General features: G+C 45.9%; 2 protein-coding genes and 1 non-coding gene across 11 annotated transcripts; 2 read left to right on the top strand and 1 right to left on the bottom strand.

The window, feature by feature from the left end:
- Window positions 1-7,372: 7,372 nt before the first annotated feature.
- LOC123071967 (leucine-rich repeat receptor protein kinase MSP1) lies at window positions 7,373-14,209 on the top strand. The gene is made up of 4 exons (XM_044495546.1): window positions 7,373-7,607; window positions 7,696-7,865; window positions 9,760-9,877; window positions 10,202-14,209. The coding sequence occupies exons 3-4, from the start codon at window positions 9,866-9,868 to the stop codon at window positions 14,120-14,122; spliced, it is 3,933 nt and encodes a 1,310-aa protein (XP_044351481.1). The 5' UTR covers window positions 7,373-7,607; window positions 7,696-7,865; window positions 9,760-9,865; the 3' UTR covers window positions 14,123-14,209.
- Window positions 14,210-15,482: 1,273 nt separating this feature from the next.
- Window positions 15,483-20,398, bottom strand: LOC123071968 (putative pentatricopeptide repeat-containing protein At5g13230, mitochondrial). Of its 9 annotated transcripts, none has more exons than XM_044495554.1 (5): window positions 17,673-20,398; window positions 17,515-17,580; window positions 16,490-16,712; window positions 16,174-16,326; window positions 15,483-16,038 (listed from the first exon to the last, which is right to left on the bottom strand). In XM_044495554.1, exon 1 carries the CDS (start codon window positions 20,294-20,296, stop codon window positions 17,810-17,812), a length of 2,487 nt encoding a protein of 828 aa, XP_044351489.1. In that variant the 5' UTR covers window positions 20,297-20,398; the 3' UTR covers window positions 15,483-16,038; window positions 16,174-16,326; window positions 16,490-16,712; window positions 17,515-17,580; window positions 17,673-17,809. The 9 variants fall into 9 exon arrangements, with proteins under 9 accessions (XP_044351489.1, XP_044351487.1, XP_044351485.1 ...); XM_044495552.1 differs by having other exon boundaries at window positions 16,490-17,443; XM_044495550.1 differs by having other exon boundaries at window positions 17,657-20,396.
- A 135-nt stretch (window positions 20,399-20,533) lies between these two features.
- LOC123072994 (U6 spliceosomal RNA) lies at window positions 20,534-20,636 on the top strand. Its single transcript, XR_006435523.1, has one exon. It is a non-coding gene; the product is annotated as a U6 spliceosomal RNA (small nuclear RNA).
- Window positions 20,637-21,581: the final 945 nt, after the last annotated feature.

Genomic DNA, 21,581 nt, shown 5'->3' on the forward strand with positions numbered 1-21,581 from the left:
CACACTCTCTCAGTAGGCCTAAAGGGTGTGTGCCCAAAGTCACGGGTCACCCCCATGCGCAGGGTCATGTCCGCACGGGCTGATGGTTAGTTCTCTGGACACCTTGTGTGCTCGGGGTCCTTGACTCCCATGCGCATGGGTGCACAACCTTTTGGACACCCCGTGCGGTCCTGGACCCTGTGCCCACGGGGTGGTGTTTCGGTCTCTAGACATCTCGGGCGCACGAGGCTAACTTGACACCTGCGCATGGGGTCCAACGGCCGGAAACAATCACCACTTGGAGAGCACTATATAAAGAGGCCTTCTTCTACCTCAAACCGTAATCCTTTTGCCTAGGATCAGCCACCATTTTCAAACTCCTCATTTTACTCATTCCTCTCGGTGCCTCCACCCAAACTTGTTGATACTTTGGGAATTGAGGGAGCAAAAGACCCGATCTACACTTTGACCCAAACAATTCGTATTTTTCGCAAGTTTTCTTCACCAACGACTTGTTTCTCTTGGAGCTTGGGCTCCTAGGTGGTTAGGCTTCCTCTGGAAGCTTCATTTCGTGCGGTATGCTCTGAAGATGTATGTAAAGGTGTGATGGTCGCCTTCAAGACCAACCCCGAATGATTTGAGGCTCATCCGTTGGAGTGGTGGGAAAGTACTTTGCATTACATGCTTGTGGACTTGCTAATTATATTGTTGTCTTTTACTTTGGCTTGAGCTTGCTTGCCATATAAGTTATGTTCATCTAGTTGCATATTTAGAGAACTTAGTTTATCCTTAAATCCCTAAAATTGATAATTAAGCTTAAAATTTGTAGTCTCCTATTCACCCTCTCTAGTCGACCGCATCGATCCTTTCAACTTTCAATTTGTCATTTCAAGAATAGACATATCTTGCTAACATTCAGATTATAGTTTTTTTTTCTCAGAGTGATCTTCAGATGCTTGTAATGCCAATAGTATGCACAAACACATGATAGCAAGTCGTAGTTGTAAATCCAAGGATTTAAATCTTCTTCAGAAGAAAAGGAAGTTTTACACCTTATTCGAAGATTCTACCAACAATACATGCATGATGCTAAGGCACGACGCCCAATGCAGTAGTTTTGACCAACTTTATATTTAAGTAAAACACTTGCCCTTGAGTGTGTTTGTGGCTATAAGATTTTCTTCCCTCGAGAAATTTCTTTGTAGAATAGGATGCTCCACTCACTCGCTATTGTTGCCACTCGTTCGCCATACATGCCCCTTTCTTGCACGCCCTCTCTTGAACGACACCATTCACATGCCCATGCGAGGACACGTGCAAATAAGAAAAAAACATCAATGCAACTGTGTTATGAGACATTTACTTTCAATTTGTCGTTTCGAGAATAGATATTTCTTGCATATATTTAGATGATTGCTTTTTCTGCATATGATCTTCGGATGATTGTAACGCCAATGGTATGCACAACATACATGCTACAAGTCGTAGATGTAAAACCGATTATTTGGATCTTCTTTCAAGTAAAACAAAGATTTACACCTTTTTCGGCCATTCTACCAATGATATATGTATGATGCTAAGGCACGACACCAAATGTAATAAGTGTGGCCAAATTTAATTTATATGAAAATTTTGCCCTCGACGTATGTTTGTGGCAGTAAGATTTTGTCCAACCATGAATTTTCTTTGTAAAATAGGATGCCCCTCCTACCGGTTGCGGCAGCTCGCCCGCCACACTCTATGTTGGATCCATGGCCCGCAGGAGCATGACGCCATTCGTCCACCCGTGCCCCGGACAGGTACAAATAGGGAAGAACATCAGTGTAGTTGTGTTATGATACATTTACTTTCAATTTGTCATTTAGGAATAGGTTTCTCTTGCATATATAGATGATTGTTCTTTTCTCCAGGGGATCGTCAAACAATTATAAATGCCAATGTTATGCACAACACACATGCTAGCAAGTCATAGTTGTCAAACCCGATATTTGGATTTTCTTTTGAAGAAAACAAAGATTTACACCTTGTTCGACGATTCTACCAAATGATACAGATGCTAAGGCACGGCATTAAATGCAATAGTTTTGACCAAATTTATCTGTATAAGAAAGTCTTGCCCTCGACGTGTGTTTGTAGTCAGTAAGATTTATTCAAGGAAAAAAAACTTTGTAAAATAGGATGCTCCACCCACTCGCTGCCACCGCTCACTCGCCACAACTCTCTTGGATCCGTGCCCTGCAGGAGCATGACGCCATCCGTCTGCCTGTGTGCCGGACGCGTAGAAATAGGGGAAAACAACATCAATGTAGTTGTGTGTATGAGACATTTATTTTTAATTTGTCGTTTTGAGAAAAGATATATCTTGCATATATTCAGTTGATTGTTTTTTTCTCCTTGTGATCTTTGGATGATTACACCGCCTATAGTATGCACAACACACATGCTAGTAAACCCAATGATTTTGGATCTTCTGAAGAAAAAGAAGATTTACACCCTGTTTGACGAATTTTGTAATTCAAGAGGATCTTAGCACCGTAGAAACAAAATACATGGGTTGTGCATATGGCAAAGGTCATTTTCTTTGGCAACCAAAGCCAATATGATTATATTGCCAATAGTATGCACAACACACATCTTAGCAAGTCGTAGATGTAAATCCAAGGATTTAGATCTTCTTTAGAAGACTAGACAATTGCCCGTGCGTTGCAACGGGGATAAACATTCTGATAGATTAGCTTTTGACTACGCATCTATTATTATATTGATGAGCTAAAGTCTTAGCAAGTTTTTGCATGCAATCGCCATGATTTACTTGCCATTTTAAGCACTTATTTGGTAAAAATTTAATTACTTAAAAAACAAAATGTATTTTTTTGGTAAGTAATAAAACATGAGACAATTGATTCTATTTTAGGGAGAATGGATGGGAGAAAAATCAAAGATGAGAGAAAAAGAATCAAATAGGAGAAGGAAAGAGTGGGACATATATAAGGAAGGTTAGACGAAAGAGAGGTGAAATGGGAACTTTAAGTTCTTTTTAAGTAGTATATAGATGTAGATATAGATTACTTGCCATTTTATTGTTAAGCACTTATTTGGTAAAATTTTAATTACTTACCAAACAAAATGTGTTTTTTGGTAAGTTAATAAAACATGAGACAATTGATTCTATTTTAGGGAGAATGGATGGGAGAAAAATCAGAGATGAGAGAAAAAATCAAAGAGGAGAAAGAAAGTTTGGTACATATATAAGGTTAGACGAAAGAGAGATGAAATGAGAACTTTACGTTCTTTTTATTAAGTAGTAGAGAAAACGAAGATTTTCCACCTTGTTCGACGATTCTACCAATGATACATGTATGATGCTAAGGCACAACATCCGATGCAATAGTTTTGGACAAATTTATTTCTTTATGAAAATCTTGTCGTCCACATGTGTTTCTGGTGGTGAGATCTTGTTCAATCGAGTTTTTTTGTTTGTAAAATAGGATGTTCCTATCGTCCGCTCCCACTCGCTCGCTACGCATGCCCTTCTCTTGCGCGCCCTTTGCTAGACGCGCGCCCCTCAGGAGCATGGCACCATCCGTCCATCCGTGTGTCGGACGCGTATAGAAAGCAAAAAAAAAACATCAATGTAGCTGTGTTATGAGGCATTTACTTTCAATTTGTCGTTTGAGAACAGATATCTCTTGCATATATTCATATGTTTGTTTCTACTCCAGGCGATCTTCGGATGATTGTAATGTTATGCTACCAACTCGTAGTTGTAAGTCCAACAATTTAGATCTTCTTTTGAAAAAGCTCAAAGATTTACGCCTTGTTCGACGATTCTACCAACGTATGATGCTAAGGCACGACATTGAATGCAATAGTAGTGGCGAAAGTGAATTTCATACCAAAATCTTGCCCTCCTTGTGTGTTTGTGGCCGTAAGATTTCATTCAGCTGAAAATTTTCTTTGCAAGATAGGATGCTCCCCCCACCCCACCCCACTCTTTGTCGCCGCTCGCTCACCACACACACTCCTAGACCAGGACCCGGGGGAACCCAACACCATCCGCCCGCTCATGCGCCGAACGCGTGCAAATAGGAAGAAACAACATCAATGCAGCTGCGTTATGACACATTTACTTTCAATTTGTCGTTTGAGAACAGATATCTCTTGCATATATTCATATGTTTGTTTCTACTCCAGGCGATCTTCGGATGATTGTAATGTTATGCTACCAACTCGTAGTTGTAAGTCCAACGATTTAGATCTTCTTTTGAAAAAGCTCAAAGATTTACGCCTTGTTCGACGATTCTACCAACGTATGATGCTAAGGCACGACATTGAATGCAATAGTAGTGGCGAAAGTGAACCATACCAAAATCTTGCCCTCCTTGTGTGTTTGTGGCCGTAAGATTTCATTCAGCTGAAAATTTTCTTTGCAAGATAGGATGCTCCCCCCCACCCCACCCCACACTTTGTCGCCGCTCGCTCGCCACACACACTCCTAGACCAGGACCCGGGAGAACCCAACACCATCCGCCCGCTCGTGCGCCGAACACGTGCAAATAGGAAGAAACAACATCAATGCAGCTGCGTTACGACACATTTACTTCCAATTTGTCGTTTGAGAACAAATATCTCTTGCATATATTCATATGTTTGTTTCTACTCCAGGCGATCTTCGGATGATTGTAATGCTATGCTACCAACTCGTAGTTGTAAGTCCAACGATTTAGATCTTCTTTTGAAAAAGCTCAAAGATTTACGCCTTGTTCGATGATTCTACCAACGTATGATGCTAAGGCACGACATTGAATGCAATAGTAGTGGCGAAAGTGAATTTCATACCAAAATCTTGCCCTCCTTGTGTGTTTGTGGCCGTAAGACTTCATTCAGCTCAAAATTTTCTTTGCAAGATAGGATGCTCCCCCCCCACCCCACCCCACTCTTTGTCGCCGCTCGCTCGCCACACACACTCCTAGACCAGGACCCGGGGGAACCCAACACCATCCGCCCGCTCGTGCGCCGAACGCGTGCAAATAGGAAGAAACAACATCAATGCAGCTGCGTTATGACACATTTACTTCCAATTTGTCGTTTGAGAACAGATATCTCTTGCATATATTCATATGTTTGTTTCTACTCCAGGCGATCTTCGGATGATTGTAATGCTATGCTACCAACTCGTAGTTGTAAGTCCAACGATTTAGATCTTTTTTTGAAAAAGCTCAAAGATTTACACCTTGTTCGACGATTCTACCAACGTATGATGCTAAGGCACGACATTGAATGCAATAGTAGTGGCGAAAGTGAATTTCATACCAAAATCTTGCCCTCCTTGTGTGTTTGTGGCCGTAAGATTTCATTCAGCTGAAAATTTTCTTTGCAAGATAGGATGCTCCCCCCCACCCCACCCCACTCTTTGTCGCCGCTCGCTCGCCACACACACTCCTAGACCAGGACCCGGGGGAACCCAACACCATCCGCCCGCTCGTGCGCCGAACGCGTGCAAATAGGAAGAAACAACATCAATGCAGCTGCGTTATGACACATTTACTTCCAATTTATCGTTTGAGAACAGATATCTCTTGCATATATTCATATGTTTGTTTCTACTCCAGGCGATCTTCGGATGATTGTAATGCTATGCTACCTACTCGTAGTTGTAAGTCCAACGATTTAGATCTTCTTTTGAAAAAGCTCAAAGATTTACGCCTTGTTCGACAATTCTACCAACGTATGATGCTAAGGCACGACATTGAATGCAATAGTAGTGGCGAAAGTGAATTTCATACCAAAATCTTGCCCTTCTTGTGTGTTTGTGGCCGTAAGATTTCATTCAGCTGAAAATTTTCTTTGCAAGATAGGATGCTCCCCCCCACCCCAACCCACTCTTTGTCGCCGCTCGCTCGCCACACACACTCCTAGACCAGGACCCGGGGGAACCCAACACCATCCGCCCGCTCGTGCGCCGAACGCGTGCAAATAGGAAGAAACAACATCAATGCAGCTGCGTTATGACACATTTACTTCCAATTTGTCGTTTGAGAACAGATATCTCTTGCATATATTCATATGTTTGTTTCTACTCCAGGCGATCTTCGGATGATTGTAATGCTATGCTACCAACTTGTAGTTGTAAGTCCTACGATTTAGATCTTCTTTTGAAAAAGCTCAAAGATTTACGCCTTGTTCGATGATTCTACTAACGTATGAGGCTAAGGCACGACATTGAATACAATAGTAGTGGCGAAAGTGAATTTCATACCAAAATCTTGCCCTCCTTGTGTGTTTGTGGCCGTAAGATTTCATTCAGCTGAAGATTTTCTTTGCAAGATAGGATGCTCCCCCCCACCCCACCCACTCTTTGTCGCCGCTCGCTCGCCACACACACTCCTAGACCAGGACCCGGGGGAACCCAACACCATCCGCCCGCTCGTGCGCCGAACACGTGCAAATAGGAAGAAACAACATCAATGCAGCTGCGTTATGACACATTTACTTCCAATTTGTCGTTTGAGAACAGATATCTCTTGCATATATTCATATGTTTGTTTCTACTCCAGGCGATCTTCGGATGATTGTAATGCTATGCTACCAACTCGTAGTTGTAAGTCCAACAATTTAGATCTTCTTTTGAAAAAGCTCAAAGATTTACGCCTTGTTCGACGATTCTACCAACGTATGATGCTAAGGCACGACATTGAATGCAATAGTAGTGGCGAAAGTGAATTTCATACCAAAATCTTGCCCTCCTTGTGTGTTTGTGGCTGTAAGATTTCATTCAGCTGAAAATTTTCTTTGCAAGATAGGATGCTCCCCCCCCCACCCCACCCCACTCTTTGTCGCCGCTCGCTCGCCACACACACTCCTAGACCAGGACCCGGAGAAACCCAACACCATCCGCCCGCTCGTGCGCCGAACGCGTGCAAATAGGAAGAGACAACACAGTGTAGCTGCGTTATGACACATTTATTTTCCATTTGTCGTTTCGGGAACGAATATCTCCTGCATATATTCAGACGATCGCTTTTTACTCCGGGCGATCTTCAGACAATTACAACGCCAACAGCATGCGCATTGCACAATGCGCATGCTAGTAAACCGGAGGATTCAGATCCTCTTTCAAAGAAAAACGAAGATTTACACCCTGTTCGGCGATTTTTGTAACCCAAGAGGATCTTGTCACCATGGAAAAATTCATGTTCTGTGCATACGGCAAGGGTCATTTTCTTGCGCGAACATAGACACAGTGGTGACTTGCTTTTCTTGCGAGAAGGGTAGGCGACTCGATGGCCATGGGAGAGGAAACGTGACCGCTGCTCATCATATCGTTAACGGCGAAGGCAGCAAGCACAGGAGAGGCAACAGAGCAGAGCACGCAGGCCACCTTTTTTGCCACCCCAAACCGCCTCGTCCTCCTCCGCCCGCCCCACAAACCCCAAACCCCAGTCAGTGCGGCCGCGAGTACGTACGCTCTCGGCTCTCTCCTCCCTCCCACCCGCTGCCTGCCGCCGCTCGCTCTCTCGCCCACCGCGCGCGCACGCCCATCTCGTGCGCGCCCCACCTAACCCGGCGACCCCCGCAGGAGCACGCCGCCGTCCGCCCGCGCCCGCCGCCGCCGCCGGCATTGCAAGGTGCGCGCGCGAGCCGATCGTCCTCCCCTCTCCTCCTCTCCCCGGCCGGTCCCGCCCGCTGCTCACGCCCCCTCCCTCGTCCCTGCAGGTGCGTGAACCGCGGGCGCGGCCCGTCTCCCTCCGCTCGGCCGCCTCCTTGGTTCCGGCTCCAGCGCACGGAGAAGCGGCGGCTGAAGCGGCTCGTCGGCTCCACGGCGGCGGCGGCGGCCAGCGCTCGGGCGGCCCTGCTCCCGCGTCTCCACATCTGGCATCGTCGCGGTATGAACCTACCATGCCGCTGCATGCGCGTGGTCTTTATTTGTTCTCGTCATCTCGGATTAATCGCAGCAACGGCATGGGTTTCAGTAGTCCCATTGCTGTTAAATATCGTTGTAGTAGAAGGCCCAATTTGTTTGCCGATTTGTTCGGGAATTCTTTTCTTCAGTTGCTCGCCAGTAGTACTCTGTTTGCGAATTGTGTGCAACTTTGTGTGGAACCATCTGCCATTTCTTCGATTTTCCTCTCCTGGCAAAGAGAGGGATTCCTCCTTGTCCTCCTCAAAATCCCCGTCGCGCCTCGGTTTTTTTCCTCATTGTACCAAAACGAAGCCTCGAGCAAGTAGTTTGCTGCGGCGGGGATCTCTAATCTGGGGTTGCAACTTCACGGGGGTGGAGGAGGATTACTGCAGCTTCTCCGTCACGGGTCTTCCTAATTATGATAGCTTTGTTCTTGAACAATTATTCCATATGCAAAGCTGTACTCACTGCAGAGCATTTTCCTTCCTTTTTGGATGTTTTTTCGCGGAGCTTTTCCCTGTTCCTGTCCTGTTCGTCTCCCAGAATCTTACTACTGTATTGGTATTTTTTTCCTCAAAATTTTTACGGAGCTTTTCTCAGTGTTCTCGTTTTCAATTCGGTTTGTTTTGCTCACTTTTTTTTGATGAAAAAAGTGTTTGGTAATTTCTGTTCCTGCAAATTCCGCGCCCGGTTTCGCCGTCGTGGCGTCAGTTCAATTGAAACCCAACCCCTTCGTGCTGTCTCGGGCTACGCACGTACTTACTCTTTTGCAGCGGCCGTAGACTCCCTGCCGGCCCACGGTTGGCCGCACTTTTGTTTTGTGCGCACACTTGAATGCAGTAGAACTACATTTAATATGCTGCTAATCGTACTTGGCTGGACAGCCCCGTAAACAAATCGTCTCCCAAAATGATGGCCCAAATCACTGGAGAAAACATTCTTGTACAAGTACTACTAGTCTGTTTCTTCGTATTTTGGCTTAGATTAGTTGTAAGCGTGGTACAGTATGGATTTGGCATCTTTACCCTGCAAACAAGAAAAAGATCTGACATCTTTAGGCAGAAATGCTGGTAGTGGCAGTAACCCCTTTTGCAATCACCCCCATCAAGTTTGTATTATTGTCACCCATTGCCTCACTGAATCGGGTCCGGTCCAATCGCTGTTCTGGCTCCCAGGTTTAAAGAACCAGGATCAGAGAGCCCGGTCAGAGGCTTCAGAGATTCGTGTGATGGGGAGGGGGCATGATTTGACGTGGTTGTTCATTTAATCCGCAGCGGTGGAGGTGTATGCAGCACGATTCTTTTGTGCTCAGCTTGCGTATGTGTCGTCACCTGCTGAATCTCGTGGGGAAGGGGATGTGTGTGGGAGTAGTCTTTCTTGTGCCCTGCGGTCCGTCGCTTTTCCTTTCCTCCCTGCCTGCATTTATGATGCTGCATGCTTGGTTTTGTGCCATCTCATCTGATGTAAAGCTGCACCCCCACCATGCAGCATTACTATACCGCCCTTTCTCGTTATAGGAAAACAGTGGAGTGGCTTGTGAATTTTGTGTTGGATGGATGTTTCATGGGCATTAGGGAGGGGTTTAACTTGTGCTGCTGTTTGTTTTCTCCTTTGAGTTTCCTGGGTTTGTTATGGTAGTGTGTTGCTCCTTTTGGAGACTAGGGTAACTAATCACCACCGGGGTTTCCCCGGGTCTCTTTGCTAGATGGTAGGGGGAAGTGCTAAGTGAGAGTATTTGTAACTTGTGGTTCTTCCGTTGTGTTGTGCGATGTTGACTGAACTATAATGGGCTTGCTTGTTTACTCATTCTTGTGTATTGAGCTGAGCATTACTATTTACTTACATGAAGCTGACTGCTGTTTCTTCTTTTTCTTCAGGAGTTCAGGGTGTATTTCTGAGGGGAGCGTATTACATCTGATTGAGTTTAGCTTTTCGTCTGCTGTATCTCTGTTGTAACTAATAGCAGCAAAGAAAGAGCGTCATATGATTGAGAAGGTAGTCAGTGTAAATCCCTGCTTGAGCTCTATGTTTGTACAACTTTTGATTGCTCATTTACATCGAAGTGTGATTAAAATCTACTAAGTTCTATAATGAACAAGCCATTTGTTTTGAAGCCTTGAACATACAGTCTGGTTCAGATAAATAAAAACCTGATTATTACTTCGATTATTGTTTCCTCATAAGCTAAAGGAACATTTGAATTTCCTTTTGTGCCACATCACATAGAACATCTCGTTTTTTTCAGCACTGACATAGTGAACATGACGAACTTTTGACGTATTCTTTTGAAAGCTGCTGACATGTTTATCTCTTATGCAGATTGAACGCTACACAAGTCCAAAGAACATAACAGCAATGGGATCTCGAAGCATCTGCCTTCTCATTCTTCTTGTGATCTTCATCCCCAGCTCTGTCATGTCTGAATCAAGTGATATAAAAACTTTATTCACTCTGAGGCACTCAATTGCTGAAGAAAAAGGTTTCCTTCGCAGCTGGTTTGATTCAGAAACTCCCCCATGCAGCTGGCTAGGTATAACCTGTTCGGGGCGTAGCGTTGTGGCCATAGACTTGTCCTCCATGCCACTCTACGTCCGGTTTCCTTCATGCATTGGGGCATTCGAGTCGCTTGTTCTGCTGAACTTAAGTGGGTGTGGGTTTACTGGTGAGCTTCCAGACACCCTGGGGAATTTGCAGCGTCTTCAGTACCTAGAACTGAATGATAACCAGCTTACTGGGAACCTGCCTGCCTCATTATATACCTTGAAGATGCTGAAAGAAATGGTGCTTGACAACAACTTATTACATGGACAACTCAGCCCTGCAATTGCTCAGTTGCAGCATCTCACCAAGCTGTCCATATCCGGGAATTCCATCTCCGGTGGCATTCCTACAGAGTTGGGCAGTCTGCAGAACCTAGAGTTTCTGGACCTTCACATGAACAGCCTAAATGAATCTATACCAGCAGCTTTTCGTAATCTGTCTCAGCTGTTGCATCTTGATCTAAGCCAGAATAACCTCAGTGGATTAATATTTTCTGGAATCAGCTCATTGGTGAACCTTATGTCACTTGATCTGTCCTCAAACAATTTTGTGGGGCCAATACCTAGGGAGATTGGTCAACTGGAAAACCTTCGACTGCTGATTTTGGGCCAAAATGCGTTCAGCGCGAGCATTCCAGAAGACATTGGTAATCTGAAGCGGCTTCAAGTACTTCTGCTCCCTGAATGCAAACTCACAGGCACCATCCCTTGGTCAATCAGCGGTCTTGTAAGCCTGGAGGAATTTGACATATCAGAGAACCACTTAGATGCTGAACTCCCAACATCAATCGGTCTGCTTGGCAATCTGACACAGCTGATTGCGAAGAATGCAGGGCTCAGGGGGAGCATACCGAAAGAACTAAGTAACTGCAAGAAGATTACTCTCATAAATCTGTCATTTAATGCCTTCACTGGCTCCATCCCTGAAGAACTTGCAGAACTGGAAACTGTTATCTCTTTTTCTGTGGAAGGGAACAAACTATCAGGCAATATTCCAGATTGGATAAGGAACTGGGCAAATGCAAGATCTATATCGCTGGGTCAAAACTTGTTCAGTGGACCTTTGCCATTGCTGCCATTGCAGCATCTGCTCAGTTTCTCTGCAGAAACCAACCGTCTCTCAGGTTCTGTCCCTGCTGAGATGTGTCAAGACAACTCCTTGCAAACACTCATACTGCATGATAACAATCTGACTGGAAGTATCGAGGAAACTTTTAAAGGATGCACAAACCTCACCGAGCTGAACTTGCTAGGTAACCATCTTCATGGAGAGATACCAGGGTACCTGGCTGAGCTGCCTTTAGTTAGTCTGGAATTGTCCCTTAACAATTTCACAGGAATGCTGCCTGACAGGTTGTGGGAGTCATCAACTCTTTTGCAGATCTCTCTCAGCAATAATCAGATTACCGGCCAGATCCCAGATAGCATTGGTAGGCTGTCCAGCTTGCAGAGGTTGCAGATTGACAATAACTATTTGGAAGGACCCATTCCAGAGTCTGTTGGCTATCTACGAAATCTGACTATTCTGTCTCTGCATGGCAATGGGTTATCTGGGAACATTCCAATAGAACTCTTCAACTGCCGAAACCTTGCTACACTGGACCTGAGCTCTAATAATCTGACCGGTCACATCCCGAGGGCCATATCGAACCTGACATTGCTCAATAGCTTGATTTTGTCTTATAACCAGCTCTCTGGTGCTATTCCTGCTGAGATCTGTGTGGGGTTTGAAAATGAGGTTCACCCTGACTCGGAGTTTGTGCAGCATAACGGCCTTCTTGATCTGTCATACAACCGGTTGACTGGTCAGATTCCGGCAGCAATAAAGAAGTGTTCTATGCTGATGGTGCTAAACCTGCAAGGCAACTTGCTAAATGGCACCATTCCCTCAGAGCTTGGTGAGCTGACAAATCTTACAAGCATTAATCTGTCTTCTAATGGATTAGTTGGACCAATGCTTCCTTGGTCTGCACCATTGGTACAACTTCAAGGCCTTATTCTATCAAACAACCACCTAAATGGCACCATTCCTGTTGAGATAGGCCAAGTTCTTCCCAAAATTTCAATGCTAGACTTGTCCGGTAATGTACTTACCGGAAGTCTACCCCAGTCTTTGCTGTGCAACAAATATCTGAACCGCCTGGATGTCAGTAACAACAATCTCTCTGGGAAAATTTTATTCTTTTGTCCCATGGACGGAGAATCCTCAAGCTCATTGCTTTTCTTCAATTCAAGCAGTAACCATTTCTCAGGGACCCTAGATGAGTCTATCTCAAACTTCACACAACTGTCTTCTCTTGATATCCACAACAATAGCCTCACTGGAAGCTTACCATCAGCACTCTCTGATCTCAGCTTTTTGAACTATCTTGACCTCTCAAGCAATGATTTCTATGGTGTCATCCCTTGTGGTATTTGCAATATATTTGGCCTCACATTTGCCAACTTCTCTGGTAACCACATCGAAATGTTCAGCTCATCTGATTGTGCAGCAGGAGGTGTTTGTTCTACTATTGGCACTGGTCGTAGGGTGGCTCATCCATCTCATCGAGTTCGAAGATTAGGGATCATTTGTATCCTTTCACTTGCTGTCATCATTGTGTTGGTACTTCTGGTGTTTTATCTGAGACACAAACTATCAAGGAACAGTTCATTGGTTATTGTGCCTGCTGGTAAGGCCAAGGCTACCGTTGAGCCAACCTCAAGTGATGAGCTCCTAGGAAGGAAGTCAAGGGAACCTCTGAGTATCAATCTCGCAACTTTTCAGCATTCACTGTTGCGGGTCACTACCGATGATATACTGAAAGCCACAAAGAATTTCAGTAAAGAACACATCATAGGTGATGGTGGCTTTGGCACTGTCTATAGGGCGGCACTCCCTGAAGGCCGGAGAGTCGCGATCAAGAGGCTTCATGGTGGCCATCAGTTCCAGGGTGACCGTGAATTCCTAGCTGAGATGGAGACCATTGGAAAGGTGAAGCATCCAAACCTTGTTCCCCTGCTTGGTTACTGTGTTTGCGGCGACGAGCGGTTCCTGATCTACGAGTACATGGAGAATGGGAGCCTTGAGATATGGCTGAGGAACCGTGCAGATGCGGTTGAAGCACTTGGATGGCCAGACCGTCTCAAGATCTGCCTTGGTTCTGCCCATGGACTTGCTTTCCTTCATGAAGGATTTGTGCCTCATATCATCCACCGGGACATGAAATCAAGCAACATCCTGCTGGACGTGAACTTCGAGCCGAGGGTCTCTGACTTTGGCCTCGCAAGGATAATCAGCGCGTGCGAGACTCACGTCAGCACCGACATCGCCGGTACATTTGGATACATCCCCCCGGAGTACGGCCAGACAATGAAGTCCAGCACGAAAGGCGACGTGTACAGCTTCGGCGTCGTCATGCTGGAGCTTCTTACAGGACGGCCACCTACAGGGCAAGAAGACTTGGAAGGTGGTGGGAACCTTGTCGGCTGGGTACGATGGGTGATCGCTCGCGGGACAAGGAACGAGCTGTTTGATCATTGCCTGCCGGTCTCAGGCGTGTGGCGGGAGCAGATGGTGCGCGTGCTCGGCATCGCCCTGGACTGCACGGCCGACGAGCCGTGGAAGCGGCCAAGCATGGTGGACGTGGTGAAGGGCCTCAAGACGACCCAGGCAATGGAGTGCGGGCCTCTGGTGGTGACGGTGTCCAGGGGCTCGTAGTGCTGGCCTCGTAGCACTGTTCTTGACAGTGATGTGATGATGTAATAATGTAGGCTGATGGTAGGCAACTTGTAGTTGTAGTTTTTATCTTTGTCAAAAAGAAAGGTAACTTGTTGTTGTGTTGAGTAACCTCGCTGGAGGTTGTAATGAGATAAACCAGTGTTGCTCATGTTCAGGCTGTAGTTGGGACAAATGCTGTTGTATCTTGATTCATGTACTGTCTTTGTCAGTTACTCATGGCAGCATGAGTGTTTCACAAGCTCTGCAGATGGTTGTGTTGAAAGTTGACTTGTCCATTCTTTTGTTTATGCATTTCAAAGAACTGGTAGTTCTAAGCTCATGTTTTTTTGTCTGTTCTGCCAGATCCAGAGCTTTATAATCTCACCTCATTCGCTGGTTTGCTGCTGCTTATGCTTTAACTGATTTTTTTCTTCTGTGTAATAGTGCACCATAGAACTCCCAGTAGTCTGGTACTGGTTATGCTCATCTGTTTGCGAGAATATGCTCTTCTGCTCTTCACTTTCTTTCAGGGTCATGTGGCCAATCCATACTGACAGTTGTACTAGTATCTATTGCCAGGCCAGCAGAATCTTGAGAAATGGGGAGAAATGACGCGACGCAGGAATGAGCAGTTCAGCTTACTGCCTGCTTACAAAGAAACCTGCACATGTGTGGTTCAGCCGGGTAACACTTTCATCTCTGGCTTGATCCCTGGAACGGAGAAGCACTCCCAACATAAATTCCCTCAGCTTCATTCGTTCGCCATCTCTGGTACGGTCACCATCAAGGAGTTTGCCAGTTGCCTGAATTGGGCCCATAATTTTCATCTACCGCTGTCGACACAAGCTCATGAGCAATTCCTCCCGCTAGTTGACCTCATCCCTGCTCTGAACCCCCTAGGCAAAGATAACTGGATTTGTTTGGGACAGAAAAATAGATACTCTTCGATGAAGATGTACAAGTATTTGTTGGGCAATCAGGCAGAACACGTCTTTTTAAAAAAGCATCTGGAACAGCTCCAGCAGGGTCAAGCGTAAAATCTTCTTCTGGCTGATAGCACATGGCAGAGTTAACACCAGGAACATGTTAACACGAAGGGGTATGCATATTGATGATATTCACTGCCCAAACTGCAACGAGCAGGCTGACGAAACTCTTCTGCAGCTCGTGAAGAATCACAGCCATCGCTACCCCAGCAAATCACAGCTTGGTACCCGGCCTTTAACACACATGATGATGAAACAAAGTACTAGTATTATTCTTTGTCTCTTGATTTGGTTATTAACCTGATTATTACAAACACTATATAGAATTGGACAAACAAACACTAATGACATGCTATAAGATGGACAAGGTCGAATTTTAACAGTTTATAACATATAAATAAGATATAGGTGCACGTATGGCATATTTTACTTTGCATGATCATGCATAGAATGTATGAAGTCTCTACACTGGAAGGAGATAGTGAACATTAAATCTGTCAGAAGTATTTCCTTCCCAACTTGCCATGCTTAGTATCCTGTATTTCTGTATAGTCTAGTTCACCCTCGATCAATTGACGGCTAGGATTTGATTCGCCAATCTTAAAGTTTCCCCTTAGTGATTTTGTTCCTAAGAGACAACTTCTGCTTCCGTATCCACTCCTTTGGAACCTTGTGCTTCCGATTATCACACACTGGATTATTATATTGTTTTATGTCCTCCAGATTCACCGCTGCTTCCATGACACATCTGGCATAGCTAACAAAATTTTCTTCTGCTTTAAACCTACCATAGATTCTGAGCTCAGCCAGACTGTGGTGTTTGAAATTAGATGCAGATGGTTCCCACTCAAGTCCTTTGTCCTTCTCCTCGCTGTACGCATGCCTCTTCCTCCGCTTCCCCAATATCATTTCACACCAATGATTCCGCACCTGCATTCGATCAGGTAAAGAATTCCTAACTGGTCACAAAAAGTTTAACTTCTAAATGAAACAATACGCTTTGCAATTCCAATACGAGGTGGAACAAAAAAAAAGAGAATTAAAGAATCGGTACAAAGAGGTTACCATGATGCCCAGTTCCTTCAGGGCAGGTGCACCTTGGAGTATGAACATTGTCCAGGTGAGATCGCATTCTTCAGAAATGTTAATCAAATTCACAAGCCTTAGTTTGTGGAACACCGGTAACAATTATCTTCGACCTTCTGGTTTGACCCAAATCTGCCACAAAAAAGGGATAATACAGAATTCTGTTAACCAAAAATAATGATTACAACCTCTGCACGACACACATCACGCTGACAACACTGTGGACTTTCACTTGCCTTTTCGCATTTGAAGTCCAAATGCAGGTTGCTTATGGCGGTATTACCAAGAAACCCACCTGACCGCGACGCCCAGGCCCATGGAGGACGGCCCGCACCAACCCCCACGCGCGTAGGGGCAAGAAGTCCCACCGCTGCCTGCGCCGGCTGGGCTTCGCCCGGTCGCGCCCTGTGGCGGCGGCGGGGGAGAAGTCTGGCGGCTAGGGTTTCCTCTCCGGCACCTGCGGGAGTGTCGTGGGAGGGGAGAGGGGAGAGCTCTGGCATGTGTTATACCATATGCACCTACATTCCTGAACTAACTTAGGACAGCACATTCCCAACCTTAGGTGATAATATTTTATCTGAAAGTAAGTATCTCTGAAACATCAAATATGCACCGTTTATGTATGTTTCATCGATCCTAAATTTAGTGAGTTTCAATATTCGCACCTTGTCAACTTTTCAAAACTTCAGCACTAACCAGGAAAACAAATTGAAGGTGCCCTTCTACTGTCTGTTGTGATGTACAATGGTGTTCAGTTCGCTGATCCATTTCAGGATACCCAAGAAAATCATCGATAAAGGCAGTATCCGCAGTTTGCCAACTAAATCCCTGTCCTCCGGAGAAAGATGAAATGTTCTATTCTCTTTTGCTATCATAGCCAAAACAACCCTTTCGCTTTAATCTTCACTGATCATGACAAGGCAATTTCATGATCAGAGGGTTTCACCAGAAACCGCACAAAACCTGAAGTTTTCTGTATCCTTCAATTGATGTTTTCCTTATCCTTCAATGTAACATTCTGGAGAGGGCTAACAGGTTTAATCAGGGATGAGGCCCACCATTTGGCTTGTGCCGGTGCTCTGGGGTTGCGTGTTCTAATCCCAGTTGATTGGGATGTGCACTAATCTTTCTCTCTCTCTCTCCTTTTCTAGTGTGTGTTGTATCTTGCCCTCCTGGGTTGTACTATCCTTTCTACCTTTTCAATACATCAAGACACAAGCCTTTTGCATTTTCTCTGAAGCAAAACATTCTGGAGAGGGTACATATACATCACAATGAGATACGTTCATGAAAAAAATGTTGGATCTATTGCATGTTTACCTTTGCTCAGTCCAGATCAAGCAAGCATTTTTCTTTTTGCAAATTATCCTGCTTATTGATGCCAACCTAGCACATTAAGGTAGAATTGATGAATACAAATGTTATTGAGAGATCAATACAGAATTTAGTTCACAAAGTGTACCTGGTACATGATTCACCTGAACAAAGGGTGCTCTTTTATGTCCAGCAAAATGCAAATCATCAACATAATCATTTCAACCAGCAATCCAGTATTACTAAAGGTGATGCAAATCAATGAGCAGCTCCCTTCAATACATGAATGGACAATGGAACATCACCAATAGTCACCACATGAGCATGTTCCCTTGTCAAAATGATGAAAGCGATTGATGTCTCTCACAATAATTTCTTGTTTGACTATTTTGGATATCACCTTAAATATGGCATGGCAATCCAAGCAGGAGCGCAAATTCTTCATTATCCGAATTGGATGTCCAGGCGGTGTCATCACAAGCCCATATGCTAAAGCCAATCTCTCACTATGCACCCACAGCATGCGAGCCTTTTGTTCCTCATCTACGTCATGCAACACTACGTTAGTATCAGGAACATAACCTGTCCTATGGGTTTTCAGGTTTAGCCATTCTAGCATAGCATGTATCACTCGCATATCTGGATGGTCTTCCAACCCTACTGAAAAGGCATGAACTTCACCCTTCATCTCAACCCAACTAAGACCAGTCTCCTTCCTTACACCTATATTCCTCATTGATTTCCTCAAAAGAGCAACTTCATCCAAATTTCCAGCTGCAGAATACATGTTTGATAGCAAGACATAAGTTGTCTCGTCTTGTGGTTCAATCTCAAGCACCTTCTCTGCAGAAAATCTCCCCAGATCCACATTTTTATGCACTATGCAGGAGCTAAGCAATGCACGCCAAACCATAGCAGATGGTGCTTTAGGGATATCTCCAATAAAGTTCAGAGCATCATGCAGACGGCCAGCACGTCCTAGAAGTCTAACAATGCAAGTGTAATGCTCCATGGATGGCTTGATGCCATGATCAAGCTTCATAGAATTAAACAGAGAGAGTCCTTGGCTCACTAAACCCGTGCTACCATAGACAGACAGGAGAGCAACAAAAGTGATATCGTTAGCTTGAATACCATTTTTGTTCATCCTGTCAAAAAGTTCTCGGGCCTGTGCAGCATGTCCATGAACAGCATATCCTGAGATTATGGCATTCCATGAAATTAAATCATGTTCTTTCTGAGTTTCAAATATCTTGCGAGCATCCCTGATGCATCCACACTTTGCATATGAGTCAATAAGTGAATTGCTTACAATGGTGTCACTGTTGAATGTGGATTTCTCAACCAAACAGTGAACCTGGCCAACATGATTGATGGATGCTGTGCTTGCGCAAGCCCGGAGCACGCTTGAGTATGTAACTTGAGTTGAAGGTGCTGTAGCAGCACGCATTTCACGGAATACAGTCAAAGCATCTTCTCCAAAACCAGACTGGCTGTAACCAACAATAATTGTGTTCCAGCTCACCTCGTTGGCATCCCGCAATGATGAGAAGATCTTGAGTGAGCTTTCCATGTCGCTGCACTTGGCATAGAGATCCATTAGTGCATTTCCAACAAATAACTCAGACTCATGACCAATCTTTATAGCATTGCTATGAATTTGCTCGCCTAGGTCCAAGAGGGGCATATTAGCACAAGCTTGCAGAACACTTGATAGACTAAATTCATTAGGCACCACAGAAGACCGCATCATTTTGATGAACAGCTCGAAGGCCTGCTCGTTCTGATTGCTCTGTGCGTACAGGGATATCATAAAACTCCAAAGTATCACATCACCATGGGGAACCATCTCGAAAGCCAAGCGGGCATCCTCAATACCCCCGCATTTGGCATACATATCAAGCAGCGCACCACAAACGTGAGGCTCAGCATCATAAAGCGTTTTTACTGAACAGGCATGGATACCTTTGCCTAGCGCAACCGACGACAAGCACACGGCAGCCCTGAGCACACTGGTCAGTGCAAAGGGGTTGATCTTAGAAACCGCCACCCTCATCTCCCGGAAAACCTGAAGCGCGTCTTCCGGGCGGTTATTCTCAGAATAGCAAGAAACCATAGCAGTCCAAGCAACGGCATCCTTACCCACGATCCGATCAAACAGGCGCCTTGCATCACCGACAACCCCGCACATGGAGTAGGCGTCGATCAGCGCAGACCCGACAAAGGCGTTCCGGTCATGGCCCAGCTTGCACGCGCAAGCGTGCACGCCCCAGGCGAGCCCCAGAGCGTCCATGGCAACAACCAGCTTCAGCACCGAGGTGAGCACGAACTGGTTCACCTCGTGCCCCTCCCGCCGCAGCTTCCGGAACAGCGCCGTCGCCGGCTCAAACTCCCCCCGCAGCGCGTGGGCCTGGAGGAGCGTGACGAAAGACACCATGTTCCGCTCCGGCAGCCCGTCGAACACCCTGCGCGCGCCGGCGAAGGGCCCGAGCTTGGCGTACAGGTTGATCAGGACGTTGGCGCAGAAGAGGTCGAGGCCGCCGCCCCGCACGACGTGGCCGTGCACGGCGCGGCCGCCGCGGGCGTCGCCGCGCGCGACGCAGCCCTGCAGCAGCCTGGCGCACGCGTGCGCGTCGACCCCGGGTCCGCGCCCGGGTTCGGGGAGGGCGAGCGAGGTGAGCTCGTCGTCGAGCCACTGCAGCGCCGCGTTGGCCGCGAGGGCGCGGCGGGGCGGGCGCGTGTGGTGAGAGACGGCCGGGAGGAGGCGGCAGCTCGCACGCCGGATCATCGGCCGTGGCGGGACTGGCGGGCGGCAGCGGCAGCGCACCGACAGGATTTTTTGGTCTCAGTTTTTTTTGGGCCCCCGTCTACAGAATTAGGGCCGCGGAAGTGGATGCAGCCCACGCGAGGCTGGTGCTGGAGACCGGCTAGGCGAATGGCAACAAACCCGCTGATGTTTAGTCCCACCTCGGCTATCTCAGCGAGTTCGACCCAGCTTATAAACCCGGCCGCGACAGCCAGACCTGTCCCTTCGGGGACATCCGATAAAATTGGAACGATACAGAGAAGATTAGCATGGCCCCTGCGCAAGGATGACACGCACAAATCGAGAAATGGTCCAAATTTTTTTGAGGTTTCGCGCGCAGGTCACTTTTCTTCTCGCATATATGCCCCTGGTACCTTACTTCCACGCCCTCGCTTCTTTGTGAACGCTTACAGGTAGGTCCTTACTTCTATTTGTAGCAGCCCTATTGGTGCTGGAGCTCCACTTACGAACTGGCCCTCCAACTTTCCTTTTAACACATATATACAGTCCTCTTGGCAATCCTGTTAGACGTTGGGCATAACTGTGGTGAAATTCTGTGAAACAACTTTGCAGCTCCCTTATGCAGCTTATTGTCGGTTTCCTGTAACTTTTTTTAAAACACTATACTAGACTTTTTTACGAGCAACGATTGAGAAATAAAAATACCCTAACACCATTTTTGATATACAACGAGACATATTTTCGGATCATTTTTTGCTGCTAACATACACCCGTGTATATTGACGATCCATGTTATTTCGTTCGATTAAGAGCATATTTGAAGAAGAAGAAATGTGCCATTGTTGACTACAAACTGATACTCCAGCACAATTTCCTCATGTAATTGTACCAGTTAAATGTACAGAGGGCGCGAACTTGCATTTTACTAGATAACGTCAGAAAGACAATTTTTTTGATAGATGCACGAATAACCACCAAAAGAGGAGATTACCAGCCAAAAGAGGTTCGTGACGCTGTGTAACCAGCCGGCATTCTTGAGATATAGTTTCCTTTGTTTGCACTGCGGCTTCTCCCAAAGACTTGCTATGCTAAGGAAGCGGCTGCGATGAAACTTAGTTGTTTACGTCAAAAATGAATGTTAAGCAGTTGTTTGGCAACATAGTTGTGGAAACAACTGCAAAGTTGGCGAGAAGCCGGAAATGCCCCAAAGAACGCCCACATCCACCTCCCACCAATGCGCCCTCCCCTGTTCCTCCTGCGCAACCCGCACCTCGGTCAACTCCGCCTCACACTTCATCGGCGCCAA

Source organism: Triticum aestivum, chromosome 3B (assembly GCF_018294505.1).
Source record: "Triticum aestivum cultivar Chinese Spring chromosome 3B, IWGSC CS RefSeq v2.1, whole genome shotgun sequence".
NCBI classification, from domain to species: Eukaryota; Viridiplantae; Streptophyta; class Magnoliopsida; order Poales; family Poaceae; genus Triticum; species Triticum aestivum.

What these genes read in the sequence shown, in the direction of transcription:
- LOC123071968 (XM_044495555.1), bottom strand. Translation starts at nt 20,296, where the DNA reads ATGATCCGGCGTGCGAGCTGCCGCCTCCTCCCGGCCGTCTCTCACCAC.